The sequence below is a fragment of the Thunnus albacares genome, chromosome 7 (assembly GCF_914725855.1).
Source record: "Thunnus albacares chromosome 7, fThuAlb1.1, whole genome shotgun sequence".
NCBI classification, from domain to species: Eukaryota; Metazoa; Chordata; class Actinopteri; order Scombriformes; family Scombridae; genus Thunnus; species Thunnus albacares.
The window spans coordinates 18,683,551-18,700,371 of NC_058112.1; the positions used below are offsets into that span (position 1 = coordinate 18,683,551).

Sequence of the window (16,821 nt, forward strand, 5' to 3'; positions counted from 1 at the left end):
AATCCAAATCAACAGCATGCTCTTCACCTATCACAACCACATTGACAAAAATATGACAAATGCTTCAGTATTTCATAAGGATGTTAACAAATCTGCCAGTGCCAGCAACACTTCAACCACTGTGATCACAACTGAACATTTTCAGCTTGAAGAACGTGATGATGTGCTTCAAGGTGCCTTGAGATGCCCACATTACACATAATGCCAAATTTTAATGGTATGCTTGCATAACTCTAAACGTCATGATTAACCTTTAATATAGCCTACCTGTTCCACTGGGACCAGAATATTCCCTTTAGATTTAACCTCACCTCTATATGTCTCTACTGTCCATACAGCATTACTATAGGGCTTGGAATCAAAGCTACTGAGCCGTTACATACCAAGAAGCCACTGCTTTATCCAATTAATATTGAATACAGTTATAAACAGTCCCGCATTGATGCTTTCACAAAATGAAAAGGAGCTATTCTTAAAGCTTGAGTGCTGCAGAAGCTGTCTGCTGACAACATGCAAGCACATGCATAGAGATATAATAGATGATCTATTTAGAGCATTTTCTAGATGTCTCATCTTACATAGAACCCTCTCCATTCATGTTGTGCTGTATTGAACAAGCAGGGCATCATCAAAGCAATGAACTCTGACTTTGAGGACATGACTAAGAGCTGTGGGGTTAAATTTGAACAACACCTCTATAAATAACATGATTAATGCAATGAATGACTGTTTTGCTGTACCACATGTGTTCTCAAGCAGGTTGAACCAATGTCACAAAAGAATAGCCGAGGGGGAGAAATTAGAGAGCATAATAGAAGGTAAACAATCAAATATGTAATGTACACATGATATGATGATACCATTATCCTGGAGTCTCTTTCTTTCCTACCCTGTGGAGGTCAGATGACATGATGAGCCCTATGTTATACTGTACAAGAGCTGATTGCATGCTTATAACTGTACTGTAAATGTTATACTAATTCTTTTCAGTGTCATTATAGACAAAATCATACAAGATCCAGAAGGCGTTCCTGACAGAGTTAGATGTCATGCAATGTCACTAACAGGCCTGTGTGTATAGATGGAATGATAGTATAAAAAATAATATATATACAGAGAGACAAGAGGTTATATTAGAATCCGCTTCAAGAGGATGTTGATTTCTCCCCCACTTTAGCGGCGGCTAACATGGTAACAGGAAATTGAATACACACTCAATCAGCTCATCAGTTCTGATTTGCCAGACAATGCAGATTCTGAAGAACATCAACATTTATATTCAGCTCTCGTCCAGCTCTAAGAACGACAGCCCACCAACAAACAAGGTTACAGTATGAAACGTCAGGATTCCGTATAACTAATGTCTGACTTGAATTAAAATCTCCTCCTCTGCTAATGATTTTGTGCCATCATGCCAGGTGACCTTATTCCCATGGCAACCATTTAGCATTTATGTGGCACTTGACCTAGGGGATCAGCATAACAACTAAGGTTAGGTCAACACATTTACAAGGTCAGATGAATGTAACAGTTCTAAAATGAACAGATGTTAAAAAGTGTATCTACAAGCTATAGTTTAATGTGGAGGTCTTGCAGGTCTTGTGTTCTCAGTGGTGTAGGCTCTCTCACAGCAGAGCTGCTAAATAAAAAAACATTTTATTCAAATTTTTTTTTTTTGGCCATGGAAGGAACACAACATATTATCATGTTATAAAGGTGTTATATGGCTGTTGGCAGCAATTGCCTATTTATACATTCAGCAGACATTCATGTGCTGAATTAAGTCCATTATTCACTCTTCTTCTAGCTCTGTTGAGGTCAGGCCTACGCTTTGGTACAAAAAAGAGAGATGAATATGGGATGTACTAGCTCTTTCAGGTACAGTTTTCACACAAAATGTGATCCAGGTTCAAAATGTTCACTCTTTGAAGAGTACCACTACAAATTATGCCATTGACTCTTCCATAAGTCAAATTTATCATTCCATCTCCAAAAACAGAGCGATGAATGTAATTCTAGATATTGCGATCCACTGAGAGTAACCAGAGAGTCCCTTTGCCCTCAACGCAAGGTCACTGCACTGCTGATGAGCTGAATATACAGGGCTAAAGTAACACAATCACTTATACAGTAAAGCTTTCAGCTGCTAAATGTGCTTCCGCCGGGCCAATATAAAATCATTTGGACGAGAGTGTGTCAGAGCAGTCCACGGTTCTTCTTTGAGACTCAAGGTGCTGACACTACACAGCCCTGAGCCAGAAGAGAGAGAGAAAGAGAGAGTAAGAAAGACACAGAGAGTTCTCGCTCGGTCAGCAACCCTCACAGCCTGCAGAGGATCAGAGCAGAGGATAGCAGTAATTTCAGTGTTACTCTTCAGACAGGAGAGTCCTTTTCCCCGTGCAGTCATGAAAACACCCTGACAGCTGCTGTGCACACAAAAGGCCTGATGGCCCTCAATTAACCTTGATGTGAGACTACAGCCTTGTCAATTCTCCCTAAAACAAGATCAATGGTGCCATTCAACAGCAATATCATTTTGTTTACTTTATCTCTAGGTTTTTCCATCTTGCTACCCAGTGCAGCTAGCCTTTGCTCCTTCTGTTTGAAAAATGTTTAAACCTCTCAACCTCAACCTCAAAGGCAAGTTACACTTCAAACGCTGCTCTTTGATTTTTGTCAGTGAGTTAAACAATTGTGTCATAGGTGTAAAAAAAAATGTTCATCATGTCATCGAGTGATTCTCTTAACTGTACTGTGGTGGAGGACCCCTACCACTCAGCCGTATTTGGCTGTGATGTATCATTGATGCTGATCGATCGCAAGCAGCTCGAACCGCTAGGATCTCTGCCCCACTGTCATTGACCTCTGACTCCTGTGGCGTTCCTGGGAGACCCCCTGCTAGTGAAAAACACTCAGAATGCTGATGAAGGGGGCAAAACCATCAGATCCTTTGAGTGAACGCCTCTAATGTGCTTCCTTTGTGACTCTGGGCACAAAGAACACTCCCAAAAGGAGAGCAGAAGAAGTGCATAGTATACTAAAGCTCACAACATTACATACAGTGTATTGACTCACGTACAGTGTATTGTATGTATGTAGAATAGTTCTTCCTATGGATCATAATGCAGCAATTCAGAAGACACTGAATTCACAAGAATTGTAAGTCCTCATTCTTCTGTTGAGTGTAACCTCAAATACAATATTCAACAAATAGATGCTCTGAGCACTAGTACCTACAATAGTGTAAAACGAAGCTGGGCAAGTTACAACATGGTGTGTATTCACTGGGCACAAGAACCCATTATAACTGAACAAATACTACCAGGTAGATTAACTATGTTCTATGGATTCTGTGACTATTAAGACCCACAGCAGCAGTTTGCAAAGAAAGAACAGACGGGAAAATATTGACATAAACAGAACAGCACACATCAGCTCCAAATGCAATCCACTGCCTAAATGAATTCTTAATAGTTTTCATTCAAACTCGTGATACAGGGAACAAACATGTCAGAGACAAAAGAGCATTAGTTCAGCCACCCCTTTTCAGAGAAGGCTATATATCACATGATCTTTAGCACAGGTATCACATGATCTTTACCACTGATAATCAGTTTGCTTCAGGCATAGTGGGTCATGTTCCTGATCATTCCAGTGTTTTTCTGCAGCACCAAAACAGAGATGTTTTATTTAAATCTACAAAGACTCTGGTTCTAACAAAATTAACTCGCCTTAATTGCACCCCTACCCACTGACAGTTGAAAAGTGCAACTCATTGGTAATAGAGTAATTTACGCTATTTGAACAAGAGCATGCTATTTAAAACACAAATACTGACGCTTTCATCAGATGCTCGCTCACTGTTAAATTAAACTTCAATAAAATAGCCTTACCTCAAAACACACACATATACAAAAAAAAGTTAGGGAAAAAACATCTCAATTAAATTAACCACAACTGACAAAATGTACCTAAATTTACTAACATTCATATCTAAAAGCAGCCAGGCAGCCAAAGGTAAGTAGACAGCTTTCCTTTAGCTGACAGCTGGTGCTCAGGGAACCCTCAGATCACACGTCTTTTCTTTTATGCCGCTAACACAGTTTGGGACCGTGTTCTACGTGCATGACAGTGAAGTCAAACCTGTCGTCTGCTAGCTCAAACTGGCATCTCATTTGACCTGCTGATGAAAAGTGCCACAGGCTGTGCCACTGCGGTTGACCTGAACCACACCATGCCTGCATCTACTGACCTACTTCTGGAGTCTGCTTACGCATCACTAGCACAGTCAGTTTAGACCACATGTACAGTAAATACATGGTAAGTACCACTGCCAGCTTTTGAAGGGATTGTGTTCGACATGATATCACATATTCTATTCTATAGTTTTTTTTTTTCACTTTATGCAAAAAATTATAATAATAATACATACAATGTCCTGTGTGCATGGCAGCTTATATTTGTCTTTCTGATCACAAATGGGAAAAAAAAGAATAATAATTAACTACTTTCTACCTTTCACAACAAAAATGTGTGCATTTATATTGCTTGATATTATATTGAGATATTATTAGCAATCTCTGTGTAAAAACAAACAAACTGTAATATATTAAACTGACACACATTTCAGGATCAACAACCTGTGGATGTACTGATACTGAGTATATTGATGTAATGACCAATGATTATTAATCAAGCGTGCAGCCAATTTAATCTGATCCAACTACAAGCTTTAATTACAAGTGAGATCAACCACTCTTCACATCTGAAGGCATTTTGGGAACGTGGTCAAGTATTAAAATATGGCCCATCTGCATTATTGCTCTCACGTATTGACTGCCTGCCCCATTCATCTGTTGGGAAATACACAGGAAACTATGAATTCAGATTGATGTAGTAGTGGAGGAGTGCGAATGGCAGCCAACTTATACATCTAACTCTTGTTCTATAAAGAAAGAGCTGGAGGTGAGCCAAGCCTTAAAGAGGCTGTGATCACACTGAGAAAATACATAGGAGAGATCTATTTCACTGGTAAACACGAAACACAAAGGCTGGGTCACAGCAACAGCATGGGGTGTGTTTTACTTCCCACCTCCTACACACTATTGCATTAAATTTGGTTCAACAATCACACTCTCCAGTGACTCTCAAAACCCTGACTTCCCACCCTCCAACTGAACATTTCCTGGGGAATTCCGACCAGGAATGTATTCCTGATGACGGAGCAACTGCAACAGCTGAGAGGAAAGTCACTTTCTAATGAACAGCACGGAAATACAGTTGAGGCCTTGTCTTAAACAATTGCTTGTTCTCAACACTCAACAAGTTGTGGATCAAAATACTTGCTTGGGGATGTGTGACCTTGTTCTTGTTATTTATGGAACGGCTTGAAGATTGCAAAATTTGAATGAGCACTGACTAAAAGCCCTTCACGACAAGACTTTGTTTGAGTCTTGTGACTCCCAGAAAATGAGGCGGCGAGCTAAGAGAGTGAACTAAAGTTGTAACAGCAGAGATACCCTTAATAGCTTCCCATAATACACAGTAACTGTGGTAATAGCCTCTTCAGTAGTTGGCAATGAGTGGGAAAAAGGCACCATTTAAAAAGTGCTTGGTTTTAATTACCACTGCAAGCTGAAATTGCAGTATTGAATGTTTCCCCAGCTTAGAGAAGAGGAATCGCAGAAAGCTGATGATAACTACACATCAATGCTACTTTTCATGTTGTAAGTTTCAAACTTTTCTTATTTCTTTGGACACAAACTTACAAACTGGCTAACATTGCTCTTATAACCTTGGGTCTTGTGAATAGCATCTAGTGTTTTGTTTGATGGAACAGAAAGCCTTTATCAGTTGCCGCTGGCAGATGCATGCTGCATGTGAGCTTGTGACATTGGTGGTGCTGTGATCTAATTATATCTGTTTACTGTGTTGTTGGAAAGTGTACAATGTTCACTGTAGATGCTCAAACTTGGAAGGTCTTTCACTCTGTTTAAAACCTGGGCAAGCATAGGGTTCATGTCGTGAACCAACAGGTGCGATCTACCACTGCTGAGATTTACATAGCTTCAGTATTTCCACAAAATGAGATTTCTGAATGTGCGGTGTTATTTGTTCTTACTAGTGCAAACACTGTTCCCATCCATATACAAAAACAAACACATACAGTATATGCGCACTCAATGAGCATGTCTGTTATGGCTACTCTAAACATAAATACATTAATCCTACAGACAATCCAGCTCAATTCCATTATAGGAAAAAGGTATTTACGATTCGTAAAACCCTTCAGCACTATAATCTCGAGATTATTCTCTATTGGCACATTCTGCCGATCTGCAAAATCTATTGCTTACATTCTTTGAAAATATGCTGACATAACTGAAAATTGAAAAAAATGTGCAAGTTGTCATCTTGTTATTATATAGATTGTTGATAAAGTGCTGAAAATATGAATCAAAACATGTTGGTATTAAGGTTTGTCAGAAGAATTTCATGGCTTTGCTATTTCTAGGAAGGTTTTGCAATTTGCTGTGAGCCCTATTTAGCTTAGAAACACTGGTAGTATGAACTGTACGCTTTTCAGAAAGACTGAACATGTCAAACCAGGATGCAGCCATCTAGCATTTATTGATACATAGAGATACTATGAAGAAATGATACAAATTCATTTCGCAACATGTAACACGGAAAAATGCAAAAAATGGTTTTGAATCAGATCCACCTTGAACATGCTACTGAGGAGCTCATATACCATTTCCTGTAGTGTGGGTTGGTGGATGCTTTTATCGTGCACTCACACTAGTGCCTTACAGTACCACGAGGGAGTGCAGTTTTAGAATGTGTACTCCCAGATGAGATCTAGCCTCCAGCTCCGTCAGAGGTTTACTGTATAAAGCTATCCCACAATAACAGCTGTCTGCATCATGCTGATACAGCTTGACTTTTCTGGTTACATCACTAAGGTAAAACATGTCACTTTTTCCAGTATCAGTTCGAAACCCCCCTCTCAGCGTGAATATCCTTGAATTGACCCTTAATACCCACGGTGCCGCTCATAATAAAGGCTCAGCTGGTCTGTATTGTAGAAGGGGCGGGGAGACATTTTTCAAGCAGTTGGTCATAGCAGCCAAAAAGCTTCGTCAAAAGAGGCGGATGTACAGTACATGTAGCTAATATGATTTGGCAGAGCAAGTAAGCCCAACACTCACACATTTGTTCCACAAACAGCGATGAATCTAAAACCAACCGTGAACGGAGGGGGGTTTACCGTGTGGCCCCTTCACCCCACAGTCACACTAACATTTACTGCCCTTTACCTGTGCGACATAATCATATGCACAGCTCATAAAATATCTCTTCACTCACAAGTGCAGCACATAAGCATCTGTATGAGGCAGCAGGATGACCTAGTGGTTGAGAAGACATGCCCTTCAATCAGAGGAAGTTCATCCTCTCTGCTGGTGTCTTAAAGAGAGATTCACCATCACAGCAAGGTGAGCATGCACCCTGACCTCTGCGGGCAGGCAGGTGTCCATTATCAAAAAAAATTTAAAAAAGGAATTTTCCTACTGGGATCCATAAAATAGCACATTTTTATCACTAGAGAGAAGGATTACTTGGCTTGTAAGCTCTAACAGTCTTAACAAACTTGAGCAAACAAACCATTATAGTCTATCCTCTGCTTATTCCGCCCACATTTTTGTCAACCTACAGTACTGTAAATCATCAGTGGTTGCATCCCTGCACAGCCTCATACTGTCAATGTCAGCTTTGATGTTGAGCCGATCCAGATAACATTCAGGTCAAGTCCAAGTTACTGTACAGCACATTTCTTTACACAGCAGGAAGGATGCTGGAGCTGAGCAGCATTAGTTTCCTATATAACCTACTTGAGAGCACGAAATTCGGCAAGTCTACACATTAAACATCGCCAAACAAGTAGGTCAGATAAATATTCTCATCTCATTACTTCTTATCTGTCAATGTCAAAAGCAGCCATAGTCACATTATTAGGCGAAGAAATAGATTTGACAAGCTTATAATAACGCACCAGATGAAGCAAATCGACTGATGTTACATCCAAAGAAGAGCGAGGGGATGGTGAGGCTGAAACACACAAATCATGTGAATAGGTCGTCTGCAGGCTGTTAATATGAAATGTTTCCAGCGCTTCTGCTGAGCCAACATCGAGCGGTCCGCCACCCTGTAGTGAGCTCGTTTTTTGGGAGCAGCACCTTGAACAACCGCGCCAGGCACCGAGACACACAGGAAAACATGAAAGAAAAATAAAGGTGAAATCCTACCTGATGTCTGTCACTCGTTAATGCATGCGAGCTGACTTGGATGTAGGCGAGAGGCGACACACACCACAAGCGGGTCAGCTCAGCCTGCCTGGCTGCCTCCTCCACGGCATCAAGCCCCTCCTCGTTTATCGTACAGTGGAGAGAGATGGAAAAAAAAGCGACCACATATCTATGCGCCGAAAAAAGGAAGCAGCGTCACAGTCACCCATGGCTCACTGATAATCATAGAGATGTAGCTAGATCAGGATAGATTTAAAGGCTCGAGATTACTGATTTAGATGAGGGATCCTGCGATATCGCACAGACTGACAGTCATGTAATGTATACAACCACAGAGATGAACAAACCGAAGATTTTGATAACTGGGTTATTTTATTTTTAAAATGCGGGCAGTGAAGTACAACAGACCAACCAGCAGCGAGGGACAGTCCTTATATCCGTGCTTGATCCCACCTCACCAGATCAATGGCACATGGAAGATGACATTTAAACCAGCAAAAAATAACCATGCAGTTCATTTCAAATGAATGCCATCAGGTCAGAAAATGTAATTTAGGATTTTTTTTGTAATGCATGGCTGTTATGCAGGATTTTTTTGTTTGTTTGTTTGTTTTTTTGCAAGCTAAATGATTTATTCCAAAAACATGCACCCTAATTCAGCATGTCCCATTTTCCCGAAGAAGAGATTATTCTGGTTGGATTTACTGAGTTACAAATCTGGAGCATAATTAGATTATATTTAATGTCAGACTAACACCTCTCTCTTTATCATCTCAATTGTTTTGCTGTTCTCTTCTAAACTGAACATATACTGCCCCCTAATGGAGATATACAAGCATCCATACAAATACATGCTGAGCCACTTTAAAAAAAAAAAAAGAAGACAGGAGAGTGGGTGTATAGTGTTATCATTATTTATCAATATACATAATTAATAGTTCATATATTCAAATATTATAAGAGGACTTGTGTCTCTAATCTGCGCTTGACTTCCTGATGTAATTATTTTTTTGGAAAACATTTCTGAGAAGTCCCTCCTTTAGCACACTTTCCTGGTATAGAATTAGAGCTGACATCATTCTGTCCTCCGGTGCCTGATTACACATGGTTACCAAGTTACTCCACTTGAACCTTAGCCTGTTCACAGAAGCACTTTTTAACAGGATGCTTTCATTTTCCTCTCAACAACTTTGGAAATGAAGAGCCAAGGAAAGCCAAAGGACCAAACTATCAAAGGGACAAAAAAAAAAAAGCTGGCAAAAAACACATTTTTGTCAGTAGCATTGCTTGTGTCTATTTCAAGTGTTTTTTTGGGTGGGTGGGGGTGTTGGGGGAGGTGGGGGGGTCGTGTGTATATTATGCAGTGTACAGTGCAGGCATACCACAAATTCCGCTCTCTGTCACGCATTTATCATCCCTAACAAGGCTGCTTCTTGTCTCGCCACAAGAGGGTGACATAACGTTTCAATAAATTTGTGTGTCCCAAGAAGCACTGCTTAGTATAATTACAGTGGGCTACAAATAAATCAGTGTTCTCATTGTCCTTTTTTAATATGTATGTTGACTTTACAGAAACCACATCTGTGACAAAGACACATCATATTCTTCCCTACCAACACTATAGTTCTTCAGTAATGGTGAAGTGTTTGTTGATGAATGGATACACTTTTCAGTTTAGGTGTGTTTGTATTGGGTGTATAGCCACATATACAGGAATACCACTCAATTTAGGGATTCATTTAGATGTCAAAACTGTAGTTGTTAAAAGCTATTTTAAAGACATAAGCTAGAGATCTTAGGCCTGCACGTCAAGGATTTTGTCTAAACCTTCAAGGATCTCTCTTGAAAAGGAGATCCTGATCTCAATGAGACTACCTGTTTAAATAAAGGCTTAAATAAATACATTACAAGGACTTATGTGCGAGTAACAGGCAAACAATATAACAACTAGCACATACATTTTGGTACATTAATATTTCACCGACTCCCAACTATTTTAATTACTACAGCAATAACAAACACATTTCTAGTTTCTTCAGTGCCACAGACACTTTCATCAATATAAATCCAAAATCATAGTGTGCAGATATCAATTGTTCTTGCCCAGGAGGTGTAATTTAAAATGTCACATTAAAAGGATTCTAAAGACAGCAAATATATCAGGCTGAATTACAGGGCATGTATATGACATATTCTAAAGTACGTCTAGGATTTTCCAGGTCATGTTATAATGCAACATTAACATAAAAATAGTGTCTTAGGATTTAATATTTCATTCAATATGAGTGTGATAATGTATCATATCATATACTGAATGTATATTATAAATATAATACACGGTATTATTGTACAGTGTTGAAGCTAACAAATGAGAGACTCTGAGGAAACATTATAACCTCAACGAATTAACAAAATCCCTACTGGATGTTTCAACCAATAAGGACTTCAGCTGCAAGGTATTAGCCATTGTTTGCACTGCAATTGACATGTAGCTCTTTTAAACTTGGTAAAGCTACCCGAGGCCAGCCACTAAAGCCACTAAAGGTCAGTGGCACTTCAAAGATACTAAAATAGTTCAGAATCAATCTTATCAGATCACCTTGTTTATTCTCGCAGAACTAGGACACACCATAGAATTTAAATAAATGGAAAAACAAACCCGTGAATTAAAAGCCTGCCAACTGTTTAAAAACAACTGTTCACGTTTCAAAGTAGTGAGCTTATCTTTATGAAAAGTACGGCGACTACTACAGGGGCATTGAGCTCTGTTGTGGTTGGGATATTTCCATGGGAACAAGTGGCCAAGGAGAAAGGGAGGATCCTGTTAGAGCAGCACAGGGGGCGTGTGTTAGATTCATTGGTTTCCTGCTTAATTTAAACTGCCTACGTCTCTCAAACTGCCACAGATGTGCTGGTCTTGACAAGAGAGAACCTCCATCTGCTGTCAAGAGAGCCTCAGGATTTCTCATAAACACCTTGATCTTTTAACTGGAGCTGTCGGTCTATCCTGTCTAGGAAAATCTTGTGGATTATCCATATTTTCATAATATAAGGTAAGAAAATCTTCCTGCAAAGTTAGTGATATTACATATTATGGAATAATTTAGTTTTATAGACTTTTGCATTTGTGTGTTTGATTTCAGGATACAGTGCAGCAATTCATAAGTATACCCTTTTGATTTTACAGAGTTTCCAAATTTCTACCAGAGTACCCATGTGGGTGGTGGAGAAGATCCTCGTGTCAATGGAGAGCTCTAACCTGCCTATCCCATCAGCAGAATTCAGCTTTAAAATTGGCGACATCATCTTTGGAGAAAAAGCTGACAAACCCAAAAGGATTTCCCTCTGTCCGAATGTCATCACCCCTGACAACATCCCAGAGTTCTGTATCCCCCCAACAATCCCATCCCTGCAGGAGACTAAGATTATGGAGCACAGCCGAGCTGCACGTGCTATCAAGGTGTCTCCCTGTGAGAGGGCTAGCCCTGAAACAGAAGTGACACGCCATGAGCCACTCAACCCACACATTATCCAGGTGGAGAGTGTGGATGAGAGCCCCTATGATGGCTGCAGTGACGAGGAGACGACCAATGCAGATCCCCAGAGCCAGGCTGCTTTGTCCCTTCCACACCTGGCCAAAGCCCAGACCTGCTACGGTTTTTGCACCTTACTGGAGAGTCCCCACACCAGGAGGAAGGAATCTCTCTTCCACTCGGATCCTGGCTCCTCTCCGCTGCTGCTGCCCAGGAGTCGATCCAGCATGTGCTCCAAAGTGTCCCCTTCTACCTCCCCCTCCTCCTCCCCTTCATCTTTCAGCCTTAACACCCTCACCTCCAAGCTTTCCCCGAGAGGCTACACCCTGAACTGGCAGGCCACTCTGGACAGTGATACGACTTCCTCTACTGAATCCTCTCCTTTCAGCTCGCCCCTGCTGACCAGGTGCCCTGCCAAGTCTTCCCTCTTCAAAGCGCTGAGCCATGAACTGCTGTTGTCAAGGAACATGAGGAAGGCAATGGTGTCCAGGAACAATTCCCTGTCCACAGATGAAGGCAGCTCCACAGACAACAGCCCAAATGTCATGAGGAGGGCATCAGAGGGGTTAGCTGAAGGCCTGCCCAGCAGCTACAGCCTGGCGCCACCCACCATCTTCCCCATGGACTTGACTCTGCACAGAGAGAGGGTAATGAAGGAAAGAATGGTACCCATAGGGAAAGACGGCAGCCTGAGACTCTCAGCAGAGTACTGCCCGGATAACCAAAGACTACGTGTTCGCCTGATAAGTACTGAGGGCCTCTATCCTCTATCTGTAGACCCCAAGATTATCAACTGCAGTGTCAGCCTCTCTCTGGTTCCTGGGAAAGTCCAGAAGCAACGCAGCACAGTCATCAGAAAGAGCCGTAATCCGATCTTCAATGAGGATTTCTTCTTTGATGGTATCTCAGAGGAAGACCTCAGCCAGCGGTCCCTTCGCTTTAAAGTGGTGAACAAAATGTCCACCCTGAAAAGAGACTATCTCCTAGGTGATTGTGATTTGCCTCTTTCTAGCATTGTGACATTATAAACCTGAGTACTTCCTTATCTGTTTATTTATGTATGAAATTATTTATTTCCATTTTTGTATTGTAAAAAGAGATTTTATAATGAATTAAATTATGGAAAATACTGAAGTTGTCTTTTTTTATTACATTTTATCTTAAGACTTGATGCCTGTGTGGATACACTATATTGCCATAAATTGTTTCTGTGCAGAATTACAGGAATAGTTCATCCAATTTTCTCAGTATTCATTTTTAGAATTGAATCCTCATGATAAAGTTAATATCAGTAAAAAAAAAAAAAAAAAAAGCACAGCCAACAAGAGGTTCATCTTCACCTCATAATTGCTTAAAAACAAGCACAAAAATGTTAAAATAATGATTTACAGCCTTTTTGTGCCTCGACGTGTTAATGTTGCTGCAGCATCAGCTGGCATGAGACAACCACTGTCTCGTATTTCTCCTAAGCCTGTTGTTTTCTTCCTGACCTTTCCAGTGATTAAAAATATCACTAGAAACCAGAAACCTTAGAGGGTTTTTTTTTTTTACCGTTGAGTATGCATAATTTTAATCAGTGCACAAAAGGAGCTTTATGTTCTTTTTTTACTATGATACAGAACACTTACTGTTATATTTCATGAAAACTGAATTACAATTAAGGCTATTAGAGCAACCCACATTCTACAAGTTGAATTGGGTGTACTTTTTATAAAACAAGACAATGTTGTAGGCAATATTTATCAGCAATACCTGCAAATAGGTTGCTTCAGAGATAGATTGTTTAATAAAGATGATCAGGTACTTAGGTAACAAGACTTTCAAAATGGTAGATCAAAAAAATTTAATCTTAAACTAGGCATGGTAATGTACTACCTACAACTCTTAATGAAAAAATATCAATTAGGCCTGGAGTTTGAAAATAAATAAGGCAGCCAATAGACTAAATCAAACATAAATTTCACTACTCAGCTTATAAAGTATGAGATTTTGCCTCTTTTTAAAACAGAGCCTGACATATTATATTTGCAGTGTGTTATATACATATGCGTATGTTTACTCAACTGAACAGAGCAGCAGCTCTTAATGTGGACCTCAGGCAAGGATATCCTGCTGCTTTCAGCAATAAAGATCAGGCAGAAAAGCACCGCCTGCCACTATAGCTCCTAGTTAAAGATTGATAGGTTTCTCAGGGCTCGGGAATGCTCTGACAGGGGACTGACAACTATGTTATACAGCATATGACAAACAACATACAGTAATGTGAAGAGGAAGCATTCACATATATATATATATATATATATATATATATATATATATATATATATATATAGTATAAACAGCTATTGCTGCACCAGCTATAATAATAATAACCTGCTGGGTGAGGTTTTAAAGTTCAATGGCTGTAATGATGTACGCCCTATAATACAAATATTTTACTAGATTTTACAGTTTGCATTGTGTCAGTTAGAAAAGCCTTTGGACAAATATAGCCCATGATCCACTTTCAGGTTGAACTACAGATTACAGCCACAAAGACCTGCAATCCCCTCTCAATTGTTTTGATGGAAATAAGGGCTTTGTTTTTCTACAATACGGGGACTGCTACATGGGCTCATGTGCTACTGTAATAGATAGATGCATCTCATTACTGACAAAGAAACCTATAAACATCCCGCACAGTCAACCTATATTTTTCAACAATACCTCTTCGCACAGGATGTGTCACCAGATCCTGTGAGGAGGCTGATACTGTTGGACACTTTTGTATTGAGTGTTGACTCAGCTGTGGAAATACCCTGTAATAAATGTGAATTACCCGTGATTCCCCTTGCTGGTCAACTGCTGATAGGATTTGAAGGGATTTCCACTGATCTATCTTCATTCAAAAGAGCAGAAGCGTTGGTTTTATATAGCATGTTGGTTACAGCTGCATTAGGATCTTGATCCATGGCCATACAAAACTGCTCACTTTCAATGAACAACAAAATAAAAGAATTAATGGTACATTTTATATTTGCCATTTCAATATAACATTTTAAACGTAAAATAACTCATAGCAACATTAGAAATGGGAATACAAAGATTTGGGCTTTTTGTACAGAATGAGCAGTGTTTTGCACTTCCATCTGATTACTAGAAGTGATTTCATATTATCTGTAGGAAACATCTGTCTCCCTGAGAGCTGTGCATCATGAATGTAAACGCACAACAGGGGAAGTGCACTGGCTTAATCTCAAGTGTCTGAAAACAGTTGCCTGGTTACCTTCATTCACCTGGATGCCTTTGCCCGGCTAATGCACGTTTACAATTTCAAAGTAATGAGCTGGAATCGACAACAACTACATTTAGACATTTTATGGCCATACTTCAATATTTTGAACGTCCTTCTCCCACGCAGCTCTCTATTTGCTGCAAAACCGATTACGCACTGTTCTCCAGTTTCTTGTAACACTAATGTTTTCATACCAAGAAATGGAAACTATCCCCTTCCCCTACTATATCTGTACCCTACCCTTTCTGTTTTAGTTTCCAACGTAAATGGCTCTTTCCAAACCTGCTTCCTTATCTTGTTCTCTGTTTGACCAGGCTCTTAAATTGTGCCAAAACATATAAAATACAGCTTAAAATGTCACTATGATCATGTTTAGCCAATGTAGTCACCAGCAGGTCCTTTTACTCCACCTTACTATGTTCTCAGGGTGAGAACTGATTTAGATTTAGAGTGACGCAGGCTTGTGGGCCTCTGTCGCAATTTGTTATCCTCCACTGCAATCTATCAAATGTCCCGCACAAATGGCCATCAGGTGTCATTGCCGTGATGTTGTCAGGGTAAAGCAATCTGAGGTCTAACATTAAGAACAGTAAGGAACTTTTTGAAAGTCGATAAGAAAAGGGGTTTAGTAAACTGGATGCACACAGATGACTATTAAGGGAATAACAAACTCACTTTTTTTTAAAATCACTGATTAGTAGTATAAATACACATTATATAATTTTGCTCCAAGATCAAACTTTTCAAAAGCCAAATTTGATCTTCAACAAGAGTGCTAAACAACTTTCACCAAACTACGTTATTAAGAGGGGTCATAATATTCCATGATGTCAGTGGTGGTGCTGGGAGTGATTGTTGTTTCAGGGCTATGACATCACTGTTTATGGCCCACTCTTCAAATTGGTAAATAGATTAGTGGAAGTACTGTAACGAGCAGGCTATACAACATATTTACCGCATCATTAATTTCTGTGAGGACGTGTCAAGTAAGATGAAACCTGATCTAACTGAGATAGATAGAAACACAAACACACACACTTGTGATGCCTGATGACACTCCAAACTCACTGGAGTCACACATTGTGAGATCCATCTGAAAATTTATTAGATTTGTTTGCTTGAAATGTTCTTTTCAGCAACATCATCTGCTTTGTAGAGAAGGCCTGAATGACCCAGTACTTGTGTGTTGAGATTTTTTGTGTGTTTGATTACTCAGAGTATTTGATTTGACCAAATATATCCTACTTTTATTGACATTTCCAGTATTGCACTGACGATTCAGGTCAATCATTTTGCTTCTGTCTTGCCAGTTCCAGCCTCTGTTTGACAATGGCACAAAATCAACTTGATGTAACTGGCCAACATATTGTTATCTGTATAGACATTCACAGTTTGTGATAAGGCCAAGAACAAATCATGCTGTATCTGCACGTAGCAGACTCATCACTTAGCCTGCGCACCTGCCTTATGTTACACCACCCACTCAATCACCTCAGGCACCGTATGGAGCTGAGTCCAAGCGTGACCTGTTTGGTACATAACAACCAAACAAACTGTAGGTGGGACTTCCTCACATTTGATCAGACTTATATAAACAGAATCAAGGTGTTTGAACCCATTCAACCCTGCTCTATTTTGTAGGTCCTGAAACTCCTCGAGGCCCTCTGGGCACTGCAGTGGTCTGGCTTGGGTAAGCAATTACCCAAGT

The 16,821-nt window shown here is 39.9% G+C and overlaps 2 protein-coding genes across 9 annotated transcripts in view; one reads left to right on the forward strand and one right to left on the reverse strand.

The window, feature by feature from the left end:
* Positions 1-8,455, reverse strand: part of tln2b (talin 2b) — an 85,086-nt gene extending 76,631 nt beyond the window's left edge. For 4 of the 8 annotated variants that reach the window (XM_044356316.1, XM_044356315.1, XM_044356317.1 and 1 more), the window contains exon 1: positions 8,307-8,455. The gene's annotated coding sequence lies outside the window, so the exon portion shown is untranslated. The remainder of the gene's footprint in view (positions 1-8,306) is intronic. The other 4 variants (XM_044356314.1, XM_044356313.1, XM_044356311.1 and 1 more) reach the window with 2 other exon arrangements.
* Positions 8,456-11,207: 2,752 nt separating this feature from the next.
* Positions 11,208-12,968, forward strand: c2cd4a (C2 calcium dependent domain containing 4A). Its single transcript, XM_044357026.1, has 2 exons — positions 11,208-11,359; positions 11,494-12,968. Exon 2 carries the CDS (start codon positions 11,521-11,523, stop codon positions 12,865-12,867), a length of 1,347 nt encoding a protein of 448 aa, XP_044212961.1. The 5' UTR covers positions 11,208-11,359; positions 11,494-11,520; the 3' UTR covers positions 12,868-12,968.
* Positions 12,969-16,821: the final 3,853 nt, after the last annotated feature.